The sequence below is a fragment of the Ipomoea nil genome, unplaced genomic scaffold (genome assembly GCF_001879475.1).
Source record: "Ipomoea nil cultivar Tokyo-kokei standard unplaced genomic scaffold, Asagao_1.1 scaffold2488, whole genome shotgun sequence".
In the NCBI taxonomy this organism is placed as follows: domain Eukaryota; kingdom Viridiplantae; phylum Streptophyta; class Magnoliopsida; order Solanales; family Convolvulaceae; genus Ipomoea; species Ipomoea nil.
In genome coordinates, this window is record NW_017618916.1 from 198,065 (window position 1) to 215,477 (window position 17,413).

General features: G+C 33.4%; 1 protein-coding gene across 1 annotated transcript; it reads left to right on the plus strand.

Annotated features, from left to right (window-relative positions):
- Positions 1–31: 31 nt before the first annotated feature.
- On the plus strand, positions 32–1,096 carry LOC109153473 (cucumber peeling cupredoxin-like). Its single transcript, XM_019301343.1, has 2 exons — positions 32–230; positions 528–1,096. Exons 1-2 carry the CDS (start codon positions 38–40, stop codon positions 968–970), a joined length of 636 nt encoding a protein of 211 aa, XP_019156888.1. The 5' UTR covers positions 32–37; the 3' UTR covers positions 971–1,096.
- The last annotated feature ends 16,317 nt before the right edge of the window (positions 1,097–17,413 follow it).

The window sequence follows — 17,413 nt, forward strand, 5'->3', positions numbered from 1 at the left end:
AATAAACAATCTGTAAAGTTGGCAGCTGCAGGTGGAGATGGAGATGAATAGGGTTTTGTGCATGGTACGTGTTCTTGGAGCTTTGGCCATGGCTACTATGCTGCAACATGGAACTGCCCAAACAGCGCATGTGGTTGGGGACAACATTGGTTGGTCTATTCCTTCAAATGGTGCTGCCGCATACTCAAACTGGGCTTCTGGCAAGACATTCAATGTTGGAGACATCTTAGGTATGTATAAATTTCATCTTTTTTTTTTTTTTTTTAGTAAGGAGAAAAACAACAACCACTATCTGAGAATATGCACTAAGTAAAAGATAAACCAGTACAGTCTAAGTTGCTAATAGTTAATTAACCAACTCAAACTAGGAAAATTAATAAATCATTTCAGCTAGAGTTTAATTTGTAACCTTGTGATTAGTAAGTCAATAGCGTGAGTATCTTTGCTGTTGTGTTGTCCCTTCTGTTTGGGCTATAGTGAATGTACGTGTAATTTTCATTAATATGATTTTCATTATTTGGTGCTAGTGTTTAATTTTGCGACAAACCAACACGACGTGCTCCGAGTACCAAAAGCATCGTTCGATGGATGCACCTCTGCCAACGCTATCGGCAATGCCATCATGAACGGACCGGCGAACGTGACGCTTGACTCCGCTGGGGAGCACTACTACATTTGCACCTTCGGCAGGCATTGCCAGGCTGGCCAGAAGCTAGCCGTAACTGTCACCGGCAACGCTGCTCCCGCGCCTAATCGTCCTCCTACTGTGCCTACGCCATCCACCCCTACTACGCCTTCTCCGACTTCATCTGCACCGTGCCCACCCACCGCGGACGCTCCTTCACCCTCCCATTCCACCTCTCCGGGGGTGGCCGGAAACACTCCATCTTCGCCGGATTCTTCCTCGCCAGCGGTGGTTGCTGGTTTCTTGTTCACCTTGGCCTCCGTTGCCCTTGCCTTGTTTGTGTAATTTGGGATTATATATATTCTTTTTACAGTGTGTGATGAGGTTAATTAGAGTTTATTAGTTGTTGAATAAACCTCATTTTTTGTATTAAGAGATAGAATTTCATTCTTTTGTTTGTCACACTATTTGGTTTCTGTTGTAAAATCTAATTATGGACATTATTCTAGCATTAATGATATGATTTGTAACGGCTTGATACATATGGTATGATTCCATATATATTGATATAATACAGAGATGATAATGGAATGAGAATCCTTTTTTCTTGATCTTTCTTTATTATCTTCTTCTTGTTCTTATTGTTTTCTTTCTTCGCCAGTAAACAAACTACAATACAACACGTTATCAGCACGGTGTTCTTTTGGAGAAGAAAACGAAACTGAAAACACAACCCCATTAGAAGCTGAAGGTAGCGCCTCCGGCCAATCCTTAGTGAATGACTGTGCATCACCAAATCAACCGCTGGTTGCGCCGATCGGAGAGCATCGCGTGAGGCCGGCTTCCCCCGCTCCAGCGTGCTCCGGCAAAAGACGCGATCGGGGACCCTAAGGATCGGTCGACGACCCAGACGAGATCAGGTTGCGTCGATGGAGGCTTTTCTGGCGATCCGATCATTGCATGGCCTCGATGGTTTTGGGGCCGTATTGAGAACGTCCTAGCCGGTCAAATTGTTAATCGGAGATCTCCGGATATTTCGGAATCTGTCAGCCGGCGAGTTTTCCGACGAACAGAGGAGGCTGACAAAGACAACGCAAATAGCCTTGCGCACTCCGCGTAGGCCGTCTTCACGGCAGGGCTCCTCGCGACCTTGTTTTCGCGTACTCGCACATCCGCTTCGCGTTGGCCAATCGCCAATTGGGACGGCCCTAGAGATAATTTTCATTTGTTCTTGCTTCGAGAGGCGCATCACTTCTCCCGTCCTGTGTCGCCGGAGGCTATCTCTCGCATAAGGGCAGGTGATCAGCGTCCCAGCTGGCCACCCCAGACCTTCGTCCCTAGGTCCCAGATCAATCGCAGTCAAGAAACACAGAGACCTGATGCGGTGGAGGTTTTCCGGCCATGACCGGTGGGTCTTGTTGTTCGAAGAAGGAACCATATGCCGATTGCTCTGTATATCTTCAGTGAATCTTGGAATATTAAAAAAAAAATCACTTCACACCAAGACTACCTGCAAGAAGAAATTAGAGGCATCATATCAAAATTTGGTAGAGAGATAGGTGGACTCAAGCTCATATTTTAATGGCACTGCGGTGAAAGGAAAGAGAGCAGAAGGCTAATTAAAGCACTTGCAGACCCATGTGCCACAACTTCAGTCTTGTTTTACGAAGCCAAAATTTTTGTGTGGATCTATCGCTCCAATCCGGTAAAGTTGTTTTGCTTTGAAAACAATTATCTTTTCATTTACTTGTTTTCTTATGCTGCTTGGGTTATCTGCTCGTTTCCCTCTCCTTGCAATCTATGAATGGCAAAACCTACATGATCACAATTGTTACACCATTTTTAAGTTGCAGCCTCATAGCTTTATATAGCCTTATTAATTTCACATCATTCTTAAGTTGCAGCAATTTTTTTAAGGTCAGTTTGGTTTTTGCTTTCCTTATGCAATATTGTTGATAAATGCAAATGAAAATTTGGATATTAGCTTTGTGCATTCGATGTGAAGAATGGATCTGTGAGAGTAGGACAAATATGCAGAGGCTATGAAGTATGAACCTTAATTTGCTTAGTTGTTTGAGGAGCTTCATGTGGCTAGAAGGACATTGCTATTCCGTACCAAAGAAAGTTATAATTATGAAATTATGATGTTGCCAAAGGAGAATTTATTGTGCTGGACTTGTTGGTAATAATTATTTGCTATAGGCCTATCTCAACATGCATCTTATACATGAAACTATAGATTAATTATCAAATAAACATGCATTGTCCAGAAGGTGAATTTATAGCACTAGTACAAATTGATTTAATTCTGACCCAAAAGGCAATTGTTATTTGCCTAAATTTAAGTTTATTGATGGTGCTAATTATTTCACATGAGCATTGGGCATTAAAATCTATTTCATTTCTTGGGGTTTAAAGTTTTTTATGCATTATTTTGTTTTTTTTTTATGCATTATTTTTGGATATAGATTTGCCCAAAAGGTAAATTAAGAGCCCTGATTTTACTGTGTAATCCCCAATCTCTATGTCTCTAATTGGACCACCTTTCAGATTTTGGAGACTGCTTTACGTAAGTGCTTTGACTATTTAGGCACCAAACATAATATATTATGAAGATAATGTCCTCAATTACCAAATGGATGCCCAGAAGGCACAAGTTTTGAATTTGCCTGAAGCAAACGCGATATTGAATGATAATGATGATGATCTATTGCAGTACAAACTTGAAGATTATGGTGATCGTGAGTGATCACCTTGTGATTGTTTGATGGATAATCATCTATTTACTTATCCCTTTTATAAACATTTCATTAGCAGTTTTCCTTTTGGACATTAATATGTTTTATTTCATGATGGCTATGTATTCATGTCACATGTGATATATCATGAATATTTAATTCTCAAATCATTTTATTAGCATATATTCTTTTAAATGCTAGGATGATATATATTTTGCTCTCTTGGCATCTTTGAGAGCCATATTACCCTATGCCTAGTTGATTAATTGACAACATTTGGCATATAATCTATTGATTAGGTTCATATAAGAGAATTTGTTATTTTTCTTGTTGATAATTAATTATTTGTTATAGGCCATAGCTATTGAGATTTATCACACAACTTATAAATGAGACAAAAGAATGAATTCTCAATATGGGTTTTCATTGTAAGGTTGCACCTGTTGTTGTTAAACCTTACTTTGATCTTGTGATATCAATTAGATTATATGAGTCTGATCTTGTGATGTCAATTAGATTATATGAGTCTGATCTTGTGATGTCAATTAGATTATATGAGTCTAAATTTTGTGATATCTAGCATAAATAATCGACTATAGTTTTGCCTGGAAGGTGAATTCATAGCACTAATTATATGATAACAAATATTCGGACAAATTATATATATCTAATGTGAAATTGACTTGATACAATTTAAAAAGTCAATAATTATTTGTCCAAAGTCAAACCTGTTTATAGTGCTAGTTTTGCAATAGAAAATATTGGACATGAGTCCTAAATATTAAAATTTATCTCATATATAATATTGAGATATAAAATTTATTGCTCTTAATTTTTGAATATATATTTAACCGAAGGTGAACTAAGAGCTCTTTCCTCTGTCAACATTTGGATCAAACCTTGCCAATAACTATTTGATCAATCCCCCAATATTTTGTCAAACCCTGTAAGGGTCGTTAGGACGAGTGCAAACACCGTCCGATTAGATGATACTATAAAGTTAGTCAGATTATGTTAGTGTGCCTGAAGCAAATAAATTGTGAAGGGGAATTCCTAATATTTTTATTCAAATCTAACTAACTGCATATCACAAATCAATCCCTCAAGGATTGTTATGATTGTTATACCTAGTACATGGTTTCAAAATAAACTTTTCCCTATCTGCGTTATTATTTATAATGTGTAGTCTATTTCAATATATCACCACCACAACGTACCTCTAAAAAGGCTACCAAAGAAGTTTGTCTCTTGATTAATTCATACCAAGAGCACATGATAGGAGACCAATACATATCCTTAGGTACGCTGACTGTATACTTAATTAATGAAGATCGTTTCTCGGCATTAGGGGGAGATAAGATTCAAATTTAATAGAATGCCAAGAAATTTCATAAAATGAAAATATCTTCATTATTTAAATCCATGTACTAGTTAGACTGAACTGGAAGTTCAGAAGATAATCTATTTGCGATATTAGCAAATAAATCTGCCAAAACACATCTATTGATCATACTGATCATAAAAGAGTGGCTAGGTCCCGTGTACCTTCCCCAACTAGGACCAAATATATCTACCAATACTCTTTGACACTAGAAGTGTTGGAGATCCATCGGTGTAAGAGATAAGAATCATTATACTAGATCTAGTAAATAAATATTGTCACTCTTGGAAAAGCTTGAATAATTTAGTCCTGGAGACGCTCGTCCAGATGATGAGAAACCCTAGTCAATTCATAGGTGCACCACACAAACATAATACTAGGGATGCGGGACAACCAGATGTGATCTGAATAGTTGTGGAAAATGTCTAGAATCTGGTTGACTTAAACATTGTCATGAATAATTATAAATATGAGAGAAATTCTTAAAAAATGTTATAAGTTGTCGACAACACAATTGCCTTCAAATTGCTCAAATTATATGACAATCTGGATCCAGAACTAGGTGCCAGAAGCGCCTAGATTGATTAACGTATAAAGAGAGCAATTAAAGGCATATACAGCTCAACTCGCTAATATATTCCTTTCGTACACTATTGAGGTATTAACCCTGTAGGTTACAAATGGTGTGGAAGGAAAACAAGAATAACGAGGTGATAAGATATGAAGCGAGTCTATAGCCTATGGGTTCACGCAGAGACCCTTAATTGATTTTAATCAAATATACTCTCCCACGATAAATGGCATTAAGTTCCGCTACATAATATTATTGGCAGAATAATAAACTTAGATATGCAACTAATATTAATTTCAAAAGTCCTCGAAGGATTTTAAGTTCTTAAAGTGAGAAAAAGTGAAAATCACAACATTAAAATATTAAGGTATTTATTTGACCTGAAATAATTAAGAGTTGGCTGAGTTTTTTCCTCTCGAAGAAGGAATATGTATTTATGTGTAATTATTTACTCTTTAAAAAGTTACGAATGAAGTTATTATTCTCATTAAGAAGGAATAATATGTACCATTATGTGCTCGATAAAGAGTTGATAATGAACTTATTTATTATTTATTATCTCAGTCAATATTGATAGTGTAAACATCAATGAAATATCTAAACAACTTGATGATTTGGAAAATCTAAGTATTATCTCGACTAGAAGATCGAGTTTTTCCTTGAAGAATTTTATACACCAGTTAGCCTATATATAATTTTGATTGGATACTTAGACAAACAAATATATAATGGCTACTTGGGTATTGGCTACAGGGACGCAGGGACATAGTCAATCCAGCGGGCCTTGCCCCCCCCCCCCCCCCCCCTCCAAAAAAAAATATTATTAGTACTAATAGGGGCATAAGACTTAGAGGAACATGGTAACTAGGGGCTTTGGGTCCTTGCCCCACTCCCCCCCCCTCCCCCCCCCCCCCCAATAAAAAGTTATTAATAGTATTTTTTAGTCCCCTTACTAAAGTCGCAAATTATGATGTGAAACCGTGTCCACCTAGTAAGATGGACACGATTCCAAAACTGTTCATAATTGTGAATATAAAGTTCAAAAAATATGAATATAAAATTCTATAATTATGAACATAAAATTATGAATATAGAGTTCTATAATTATGAACATAGAATTCTATTTGTGAATATAAAATTCACAATCAATAATTGTGAATATGATGTTTAAAAATTATGAACATAGAGTTTTATAATTATGAAAATAGAGTTCAGTAATTGTAAACATAGAGTTCAATAATTGTGAATATGAAGTTAAAAAATTATGAACATAAATATTATAATTATGAACATAGAACTTCAAGGTGGACACGGTTCCACGACATAACAATCCTACCAAAGTACCTGCACTCTCTAAACAAAAATTTTCAGACTAAGATTTCAAAATCTTATTTGATTTGCAACTGGCCATTGCTAAAAGTATGATTTCTTCTCCTTGAACATACACAATAACATATTGTCTAACATGCTCAAAATCTCTTCTTCTTGGCAAAACATATGGTTTATACATATATTTTTTTTCCAGATTCATTTTTCTAAAATTAATGATCCACACTTTTGATTTAAATTTGTTTAAAAGGTTTTGACAATGTTTATATGTGAACTACCCACATTTAAGAAATGTTTTCTCTTAGGTGAATGGTGATTCCTTGTGGACTGACAACTCACGGCTCTTGATCATTCAGAATTGATGACTTTTGCAAGTTGGTAGCGAAATTTTACCCTTAAGACTTTGAAGATTAGGAGATTTTAAATTGAGAACGCAACTTGAACATTTTGAACATGTGTATTTCTACAACAACTTCCTGATTTCAGAACACTAGAAAGTATTTCTAGTCTATATGCCAATGATTGGTGAAAACTAGAAAATTGAACATCTATCCTTTTGTGTTTAGAGTAATAACTTTCATTCTCACACTTCTAGTATCTACAGCTACTACAAAAAGATCTTTTTTCTGTCATGAATATGGTAAAGACTACACTTCGTAACAAGATGGAATTGAAGAAGAATTTCTTAATGATTGTTTGTTAGTATACATTGAAAAATAAATCGCAAAACAATTTATTATAGATTAAATTATAGATGATTTTTGTGACATGCAAGAAAGACGTTCTAAATTTTAGTAGATTTGTAATAATATAATGATATATTTTGAAATATGTTAAATGAATATTAATGTATTTTATTATTCCCTTCAAATTGTGATTGGCCCCCCGCACCAACAAATCCTGGCTCCGTCCCTGACTAGCTATTACTTTTGTATCTCCATAATGCCAAGTTCCAAAACTGGTTGTACTATATTTACCACATTGTCCCACAGAGGGTCAATAAAAGGATATATAATGAAATCCTTTTGACTAGATACTATGATATTAGTATTATACCACGTGAACTCCAGAAGAGTCACGAGATTATTATAGAGTATATTTATTCAATTGACAGTTGTATATATTTATTTACAAAATTCCTCTATACAGTTTGGAAATTTAATGTATGGGAATTAAAGATCGTTATCTTGAGGGAGAGTATCATTTTACGTGAATCAATCCTGAAGATTGGGTCTTAGACGACTAACGGCTGTACTCTTTTCCTTAGTTAAGTTTTTCTCCACGGATTTTCTTTAAATCTAAGGTTTTAATGAGGCAGCCAATCTAAAACTAGAATAAACATACATGATGCACTCTTTTCCTCAACTAATTTTTCCCACTGGGGTTTCTAGTGAGGTTTTTAACGAGGCATGAGTATGGTATAGTAACATAGGGAAAAAGTTGCAAAATAATTGCTTAAAGTAGACAAATCCCAAAATCCTGAAGATTACGCCGATTATGCCTTGAAGGCTTATGATTGTACTCTTTTTCCCTTAAGTAGGTTTTTCCCACAGGGTTTTCTTAAGTTAAGGTTTTTTAATGAGATAATCAGTACAATATGGACATTATTGCTTAATTGCTTAAGGTTCTTACAAATATTATGTACTCTTTTCTTCAACTAGGTTTTTCCTACGTGGTTTTCATAGTGAAGTTTTTAACGAGGCATGATTATGGCAAAATAATGTCCAAGGGGGAGTGTTGTAAAATCTAATTATGGACATTATTCTAGCATTAATGATATGATTTGTAACGGCTTGATACTTATGGTATGATTCTATATTAGCTGTTATATATATTGATGTAATGCTGTACATAGATGATAATGGAATGAGAATCATTTTTTCTTGATCTTTCTTTATTATCTTCTGCTTGTTCTTATTGTTTTCGTTCTTCGCCAGTAAACAAACTACAATACAACAGTTTCTTCTATAGTCATTTGATTAATAATAATATCATGATTATTCATATTTAATGTGGTGTATTAGTTAATTACGTACTATTCCCCATGAGTCTATAAGAACTCATCTTGTCCTTTTAATCCAATTTTTGAGTTGATGGTTGAGATTTTTCCTATTTATATTTTTTCTTATTTATGGGGAGGGGGGGGGGGGGGGGGGTGGGAGTGAGCTTGTAATTTTGGGTGTCATTTATTTTGACTTATTTTTTTTTCCTATGGGATATTTGTATGATTTTAGGAGTTTTATTTTGAAAAGATTAGGAGTATTTTGTTGAGTTCCCTTTAACCAGTTACGTTCTACGTACCACAGTCCGTATCTCTCTTACACGCTCTCTCTTTTCGCTTACAATAGCTTCATCAATTGCTGGGTTCCCTAACGCAGTTGGCGTTTAATGTGTTTATACATTGAGAATTATTTTGGATTGTCTAAATGCTATGTTTTTGGGGTGGGGTGTGCATTTCAGAATCACGTTTTGTGCGTATCTGTTCGGACTGGTTATTTTGTGCATTTTAAGGGTCACGGTGTGTGCGGGGTATGGACGGTGTATTCTGTCTAGGTTCTCTTGCTTTTTAAGAGTCACGGTGTGTGCGTATCTATGTGGTAGTGCAATCAGGGCATTCCAGTAATGTTTGTGAATAGGGGGGCTGTGGCCTGTGGGGATGTGCATTATGTGAAGGAGGGAAAAGAGTTTGAAACGAAAAATCAAGAATTAAAATAAAAATCATCCATATAAAAATCTGATAAAAATATTTTACACCCAAAAATAAATGATTTTGAATTTTTTAATCAAAATAAATCTCATCCGTGCATCTTAAAATATGGAAGGCCACAATTGGTTCTTAAAATATGGTTTCTATACTAGCTATATGAAGAAAAGCTCATACATATATACATACATACATACAAATATACATACATACATACATACATACATACATACATACATACATACATACATACATATATATATATATATATATATATATATATATATATATATATATATATATATACATACACACACGTGTACACCCGTTGTTTGGGGATTTTTTTCTCTCTCTAGTTTATCTTTCTAGAGTTTCCTCCCGTCGTTATATCGTGGACATTATGCACCGCGCATCAAAACGGTGCCGTTTCTTCAAGTAAAGAAACGACGCGTTGTTAGTGTTAATGGAGTGACAGTACAATGTATCTAAACCGACACTGCCTCACGTATTATTTTTATATTATCAAATGAAACTGCAATTATATCAAAACGATACTGTAGTTGTGGTGAAATGAAACTGCAGTATATATAAAATGAAACTGAATAACATTTCACATATTTGAGTGTATATTGTACAATGACGCTATAATTATATCGAAATGATCATGTAGTTGTGTTTTAATGAAACTATAGTGTATATAAATAAAATTAAATAACATTTTCACATATTTGAGTGTATAAATATTGAATGAAGTTGTAGTTATATCGAAATGAAACTGTAGTTATATCAAAATGAAACTATAGTTTTTTTTTTTTAAAGAAATGAAACTGTAGTTGTGTTGAACTGAAACTGCAGTGTATATAAAATAAAACTGACGAATAGAATTATGTTTTGTAGAACGGTGCAGAACGATGCAAAACGGATTTCGTTTCTTTTTATTAAATAAAACGACGTCGTTTTGATGCGCGGTGCATAATTGATTGTGCACTCAATTATGCACCGCGGTGCACAATCAATTATGCACCGCGGTGCACGATATAGTTTGCAAGTTTCCTCCCTCCCACCTCAATCCTTGTCGTGGGGCTATCATCTCTCAGTCCTAATTCTCCGTCTGCAAATCTAATCACACAACTATGAACTATGGACGTCAACTTAATAAGCAATCGCTGCGCCCTCGTGTCCCTAGAAGACGAAAACAGCACTGCTTAATTAGCTTGGACATTGGTCGGACGATTCTTGACTACATGCAACAAGTCATGGCAGCTTCTTGGAGACCGGCGATGGGAGTCCGTATCACCATATAGACATTGAGGTTACAGTACAAGGAGTGCCAAATTGGAAATTAAAGAACAAGAATAAATGAATCTTGAATTGGTCGCTTCAATTCTTAGAGGATTCCGATCAGACCTAGCTAGCTCCCATGGATGATTATATTAATGAGTTGTTGTCGCAGTCCGAGAAGAATGGATGTCCAACTGATTATACTGGAAACAGAGATCCAAAAGACAAAAAGTTTTCACAATTATGCATCATCTATCTATCTATCCATCAAGGAAAAAGAAGAACACCTACCATACAGTGCTCAAGTTGATGAAATGAAAGACAACAACAGCATATGCATCCTTTGTTAGATATACAATAGTCTAACTATATGAACCATAGTATACGAGAAACCTAACCTCGTATGACAGCGGAAGCGTAGCCGTGTTGATCTCCAGCCATAGTTGATGTTCCTGTTGTGTTGCCTCTTAACGGTAGACCGTCAGCCATGTTTTGCCTCAGACCTGACTCAGAACCCTAGATGGTGTATTGGTGTCTACTGAGCGGTCTGAGTACCGTAACTGAATGTGCTATCTAATCCATAATCATGTATCCCATCAATCCAGGTTATATTAGGCACAGAGTTTAGTTGACTAACAACTACTAGTTATTAAGTCCAACAAGACCACTTAATAAGCCTAGTCAACTTGCACCACTTAATTAAGGCCCTAATATATAATATATAATATATATTATTAGGGAAAATCTTACATTCCCCACTTGGTGCAAGTACTAGCACAACCTTCATCAAAGAACAAAACACACGAATCATAGTGATACGTCCTCTATTTAATCAGAGTAGTATCCACTATGGTCACATGCATTTTAATTCTCCAACTTAGGTCCTTAATGAACAAACCCTATGTTTATTCTCGGTACCTTAAGGGATGTTTCTCAAAATACATTATGTGCACAACTGAAGGAGAAAACACATCCAAATTGTACAAAAGAGTACACTGTATGATCTCTAAAACTTTATAAGCATGCCTTAAGTAGAGATCTCTTAATGTTAGCATAATGCTAACTATATTCCATGACTTCTTTATAAGTTAACTTTAAGTACTATCTCTAACAGCTAAGAGCTTGGAGTTGACACGTCTGTCACTCCCACTCATCAAAAATAGCCAAAAGATAGTCAAGTCACAGAAGCATTCCAATAACTTAGACAAAAAAACCAAAGGTCTAAGTCCATAAATTTGGAATCTTAATCATACACCATAACTTCCCAAATAACTTCAATGTCCATTTTAAATTAACTGAACATAATGAGTCTTACTTATACGTTCCACAAAATTGTTTTGAGCCTTACAAACTAAAATGGCCCAGGATCAATTTTGAAGAAACTAAAGACTCTATTAATCACTGAAGAATTTATTAAATGACAGTGCCCCACAAGTTAAATGTTTTTGTTCTAATAAATTTCATAATATTGTTACAACATTTTCATAAATATGTTGTACAACCAAATGTTCAATAATTTGAACTTATGAATTTATATGAACAAATACGAGATTAATACTTGTGGAATATTTTGGACTTATTGTCTAACATACAACCCAATTTGGAATGTATGAATGCAATAATTAAATCCAAAAACTTTAGTGGAGTATCTTAATGACCTTTTGCTAAATGATCACTCCCACTGATTAAAATATTCTTCAGCGAAATTAATAAAGTGAACTTAATAACATACATACTCATAACTGATTTATTGACCAACTAACAAATGAAGACATAATTCCCCACCATTAGTTGGACATACTAAATAATCAATTTTTGGTTCCAATTAAAGTCCAACTAAATAATGAAGATATAATTCCCCACCATAGTTGGGCATACTAAAATAAAAATACACCTTCCAAAACCAAGTTAGAATTTGGCTCAAAAGATACATTTTATTATTAATGGAATCCAAAAGATGTATGTCAAATCACGTAACTTACTACAGTTAGTCCGAAAAACCGAGCAAGATCCGTGGATCAATTAATAAAAGTTGCTAAATTTTGGGAAGTGACTGAATACATGTTTTGCCAATGCAAACCATGAAACTTAGAATTATAATTGAACTGAATTTATAACTCTAAGAAATTGTGATAAAATCATTATCTAATGGGTCGAAGGATTTATTGACATAAAACTTGCCTGTGGGCTAAAGTTTTAATTCTATTAAATCCAATTAAGAAACCCTTATGATAATATTTTTCACAATTACTAAAGAGCCAGAAGAATCTAGTGACATAAAACTTGCCTGTGGGCTGAAGTTTTACTCAATTAGATCTAACTGAAAAATTTTATTTATGATGAAACTATTATCAAATGAGTTGAAGAATCAAATGACATAAAACTTGCCTGTAGGCTAAAGTTTTAGTCAATAAGATTCATTGCTATCATTATGATAAAAAAACTTAAGAGATCATGTTCCTTTTCTTAATCCCTGTGGGCAAATTAAGAAATATGACCTAAATTTACATCATAAAATTAAACTTCATGATAGAATTGGAAATTATTTACAAATAACCATAAAGTAAATAAATTGATTTATTTCTATCGTTACTGATAAAACTACTGAACTACATTCCGATACATAATTGTCTGTGGGCGAAATTATGACCGTAGTCCAGTATTTCATCCTGATTAATTATACAAATATAACGAAATTGCCTGTGGGCTAAATTTCATCATATTACATACAGTTAATCACAAATGATATGTCCAAAACTTTATGTGATCAAAATAAACCGCTTAATATATAATTTTAACAGATTAAGGATGCTGTGGCTACTCCAAAACCAAATTAAAATTATAAGATCACTAGACAATTATCAAATTCTTGCCTAAACTTTATGTGATTAAAACTTAATAATCTTAGGTAGCTGAATATGCTGTAGCATTTCCTTAATTAACCAAGATTGAAAACTCAAGATATTTCAGTAAATTAAAGATGCTTTGGCTATTCTTTAATAAACCGAAATAAAATCACATTGGCAATGAATACTTAAAAATTTTGACAAACAAATTATACCAAATTGTGATGGGAAAAACTGAATATACTCCAAGGAAAGGTGGTTAGAGACTAAGTCTCACTGAAAACCAATTCCTTAAATAGAGTATCAATTTAAGGAGACTAGTGGCACAAGACGTTCTTAAGTCATGGCCATTAAAAATAGTATGTCTCCCCGATTCATATATACTTAATGTATAACTGTTTGGGAGTATGAACCTAAAACTGTAGGGTATACACCAGAAAACTGTAAGGTTCACCTATGATTAAAGCTTAAATGGTGAACTAAAAATAGCGGACTAAACGTGCTTAAATTCAGGCACTACCGCGACTAAAGTTTATGCGTAAGTCCAACTTAAATAGGAACTAATATAATTCCATCTCAAAGTATGCATTGCTAAAAGCATAATAAAATTGCATAATTTAAAAACATAATATTATGCGGTGGACAAATATGCATAAAATTAAGCATTAAACTCATATATTCCAAATAAATTGCATAACATAAAGCAATTTACAATATGAGATTTTAAAGTATAAACTTAATATTCAAACACCGATGAGTCCAAACCAAAAGAGACCCAACATTTTGAATAATAATGTACTGAATATATACTTTAAAATTTTTTTAAACTGTAAGCCCATGGGAAAATGTTTTAATGCATAAAGATCAAATTCATGAGAAACAACTGAATTTACAAATTCAAACAATATCACACCAAAAGGATATGCTATAATTTGTAAATCAAAATCTCACAAACCCTAATTGCATAATTAAACTTAATATTATGCACTTAATGTGATTGAATGCATAAAACAATCTAGAAAGTATGAACCAACTAAAGAATATGAATTTATGCCAAATATTCATACTTAACCAAACATGGGCAATCAGAACTAAAATCATAATTCCAAGAACTAAATGAATTATGGAATTAATGGCAATAGTCAATTGCCTAGCAAACATGTTTTTTCAAAATTACTAAATTGATTCAAAATCACTCTCCATAACTCAGTTAATAATAATTATATTATTATTATTAATGGCAAAATTGCAAATAACCAAAATAGCAATAAATAGCCATAATAATATTATCACATTAAGTAGGAGACTAAATATGGAAAAACAGTGGTTAAAATCGCTAACATTTATAAACGTTTTCGGATAAAATTTTGAAAACTTAATAAAATTTGAAGTCCGAAAAATATTAATGTCCAGAAAATTATTTTCTGAACTGGAGTATTGTCACATAAATTTATTTGAAAATAGTTCAAGGTACATATCTGAATACCATAACAATAACAAGATTAATGTCATAATTAATTAATTAATTAATTATTAATAGTAATAAGTAACATTATAATCACTATTAACATTAATAATAACGACAAATCAAAGTATGGTGATGCACCTTTTAAATGTTTCCATTTTCTAAAGATAAAATATGTGACTAGTCCAAATTAGCGGTTAACTGTAACTGTAGCACTAATTATCAATAATAACCATAAAAGATAATTAATGACTAACCTTAATGATGCAAACCGCATCTGCCCATTGCACTAACAACGATGGCGATTCACAAGAGAAGAAAAAACTCCAGAATTCTCCCAATCTTCACTATCAGTGTCAATAAACTCGATGCAGCGTCAAATGGTACGTTAAAAAATTTATTGGTAGGACTTAATTACCAACATTAATAGTCATGTAAAATGAAGTGACATGGGTTATCTTACCAATGTACTAAATATATCAAATTACCATGAAATAATAATTATTATGAAAAGTAATAAAATGAGATTAGCCCCTAAACTTAATAACAGTAATTACTAATGCCAATTAATAATAATAATAATTACAATAAAGACAAAACTGTAATTAAGGGATGCCAAATACTAATCTCAATTTACCACGTAATAATTAACCATGACTATTATGATACTTAGGGAGACTGAAGTTAAGGTAATAACCAAATTACCATTATATAGACAATATACCAACTATATTGTTTTTGCCCTAAAATTAAAGACTTAATATTATCAAGGCCCTGAAAAACTATTGATAGATTAAAAATTTAATCAACTTAAACAATAGTTATAGTTCTTAATGGCCAAAATAATAATTAAATCCTTAAATCCTTAATGTCTCAAAACAGACCAAGACAATAATTATAGCCTTTAGTCACTCAAATTAGGCACATAAACCTCAATGACCCAAGTGAATTATAACATGAATAAAAAAAATGGTCTAAATACTGAAATAGACCCAAAACTTAATATTATTACCAACGATGAATACCAAAATATGGAAGTTAGTAATAATTAAAACTTAATAAACATGTTATAAGGAGCTATAATTATTATTAAAATATCAATCAAAATGGTGGGATCCATACTTTAATGACCCAAGATAGGTCCCAAATAGCTTGTTCAAAATAGGTTCTAAAGTCCCCAAGACACATAGAACTAAAATGTGTTCAAAATTAAGAGGAAACCAAACAAGCTGCTTTAGTAAGTCATAATGTCCAAAATTGACCTAAGGATCCAAAATTGAACGATATCTAATAATGAATTTATGAGTTAATAATATGCTAAATCCAACCTTAATGCATGCTATTAAGAATGTATAATTATAACAATAATTTATGAATATGCATAGCATGCTTGGATTTGCATATTAATATATTATTAACCCATATATCCTAAATAAATTGCAATACTTCAGGCAATTTAATATAAACCTCAATATTAAATTAAAATTCAAATAGCAAATTTAAAACTTAATATCTGCCCAAATTGAATGATAATCTAATAATTAATTAAAGAGGAATTAAACTGAAAATTGAGCTAAAGAAGTTCAAAATATGATGATGGATGCGGAAGCAAGTCCAAAAAGCTAAATAGGCCCAACCCTTTTTTTTGTTTAATAGTGGATAGGTCTGGACAAATGGCCCAAACCAGGCCCAGATTAAATAACCCATCATCATCTTCATCCTTAATCACCCCTATCATCACCGTTTGTGCTTGCCTCGTATAACATTAGATCAGTTCGCCGGAAAAATAACAATAAATCCCGCGAAAAAAAAAAAAAAACTTAGGCAGAATTGAATTTCAACCGTCCAACAAACCAACAAATCAATTACAATTAATTCATTCAAAATATACATACTAAATTACTCAATTATATCCTAACCAAAAGATATATTTTATATGCATATTTTGATGAATTTATGATGAATGTAATTGTAAACCAAAGCATATACAAAAAACTTAATGTATATGAAAATTTATCTTAATATTGTTTGGGCAAAACAATCAAACCAGGCAGAGATTATAAAGGCTCTGAAACCAAATGTTAGATATACAATAGTCTAACTATATGAACCATAGTATACGAGAAACCTAACCTCGTATGACAGCGGAAGCGTAGCCGTGTTGATCTCCAGCCATAGTTGATGTTCCTGTTGTGTTGCCTCTTAACGGTAGACCGTCCGCCATGTTTTGCCTCAGACCTGACTCAGAACCCTAGATGGTGTATTGGTGTCTACTGAGCGGTCTGAGTACCGTAACTGAATGTGCTATCTAATCCATAATCCTGTATCCCATCAATCCAGGTTATATTAGGCACGGAGTTTGGTTGACTAACAACTACTAGTTATTAAGTCCAACCAGACCACTTAATAAGCCTAGTCAACTTGCACCACTTAATTAAGGCCCTAATATATAATATATAATATATATTATTAG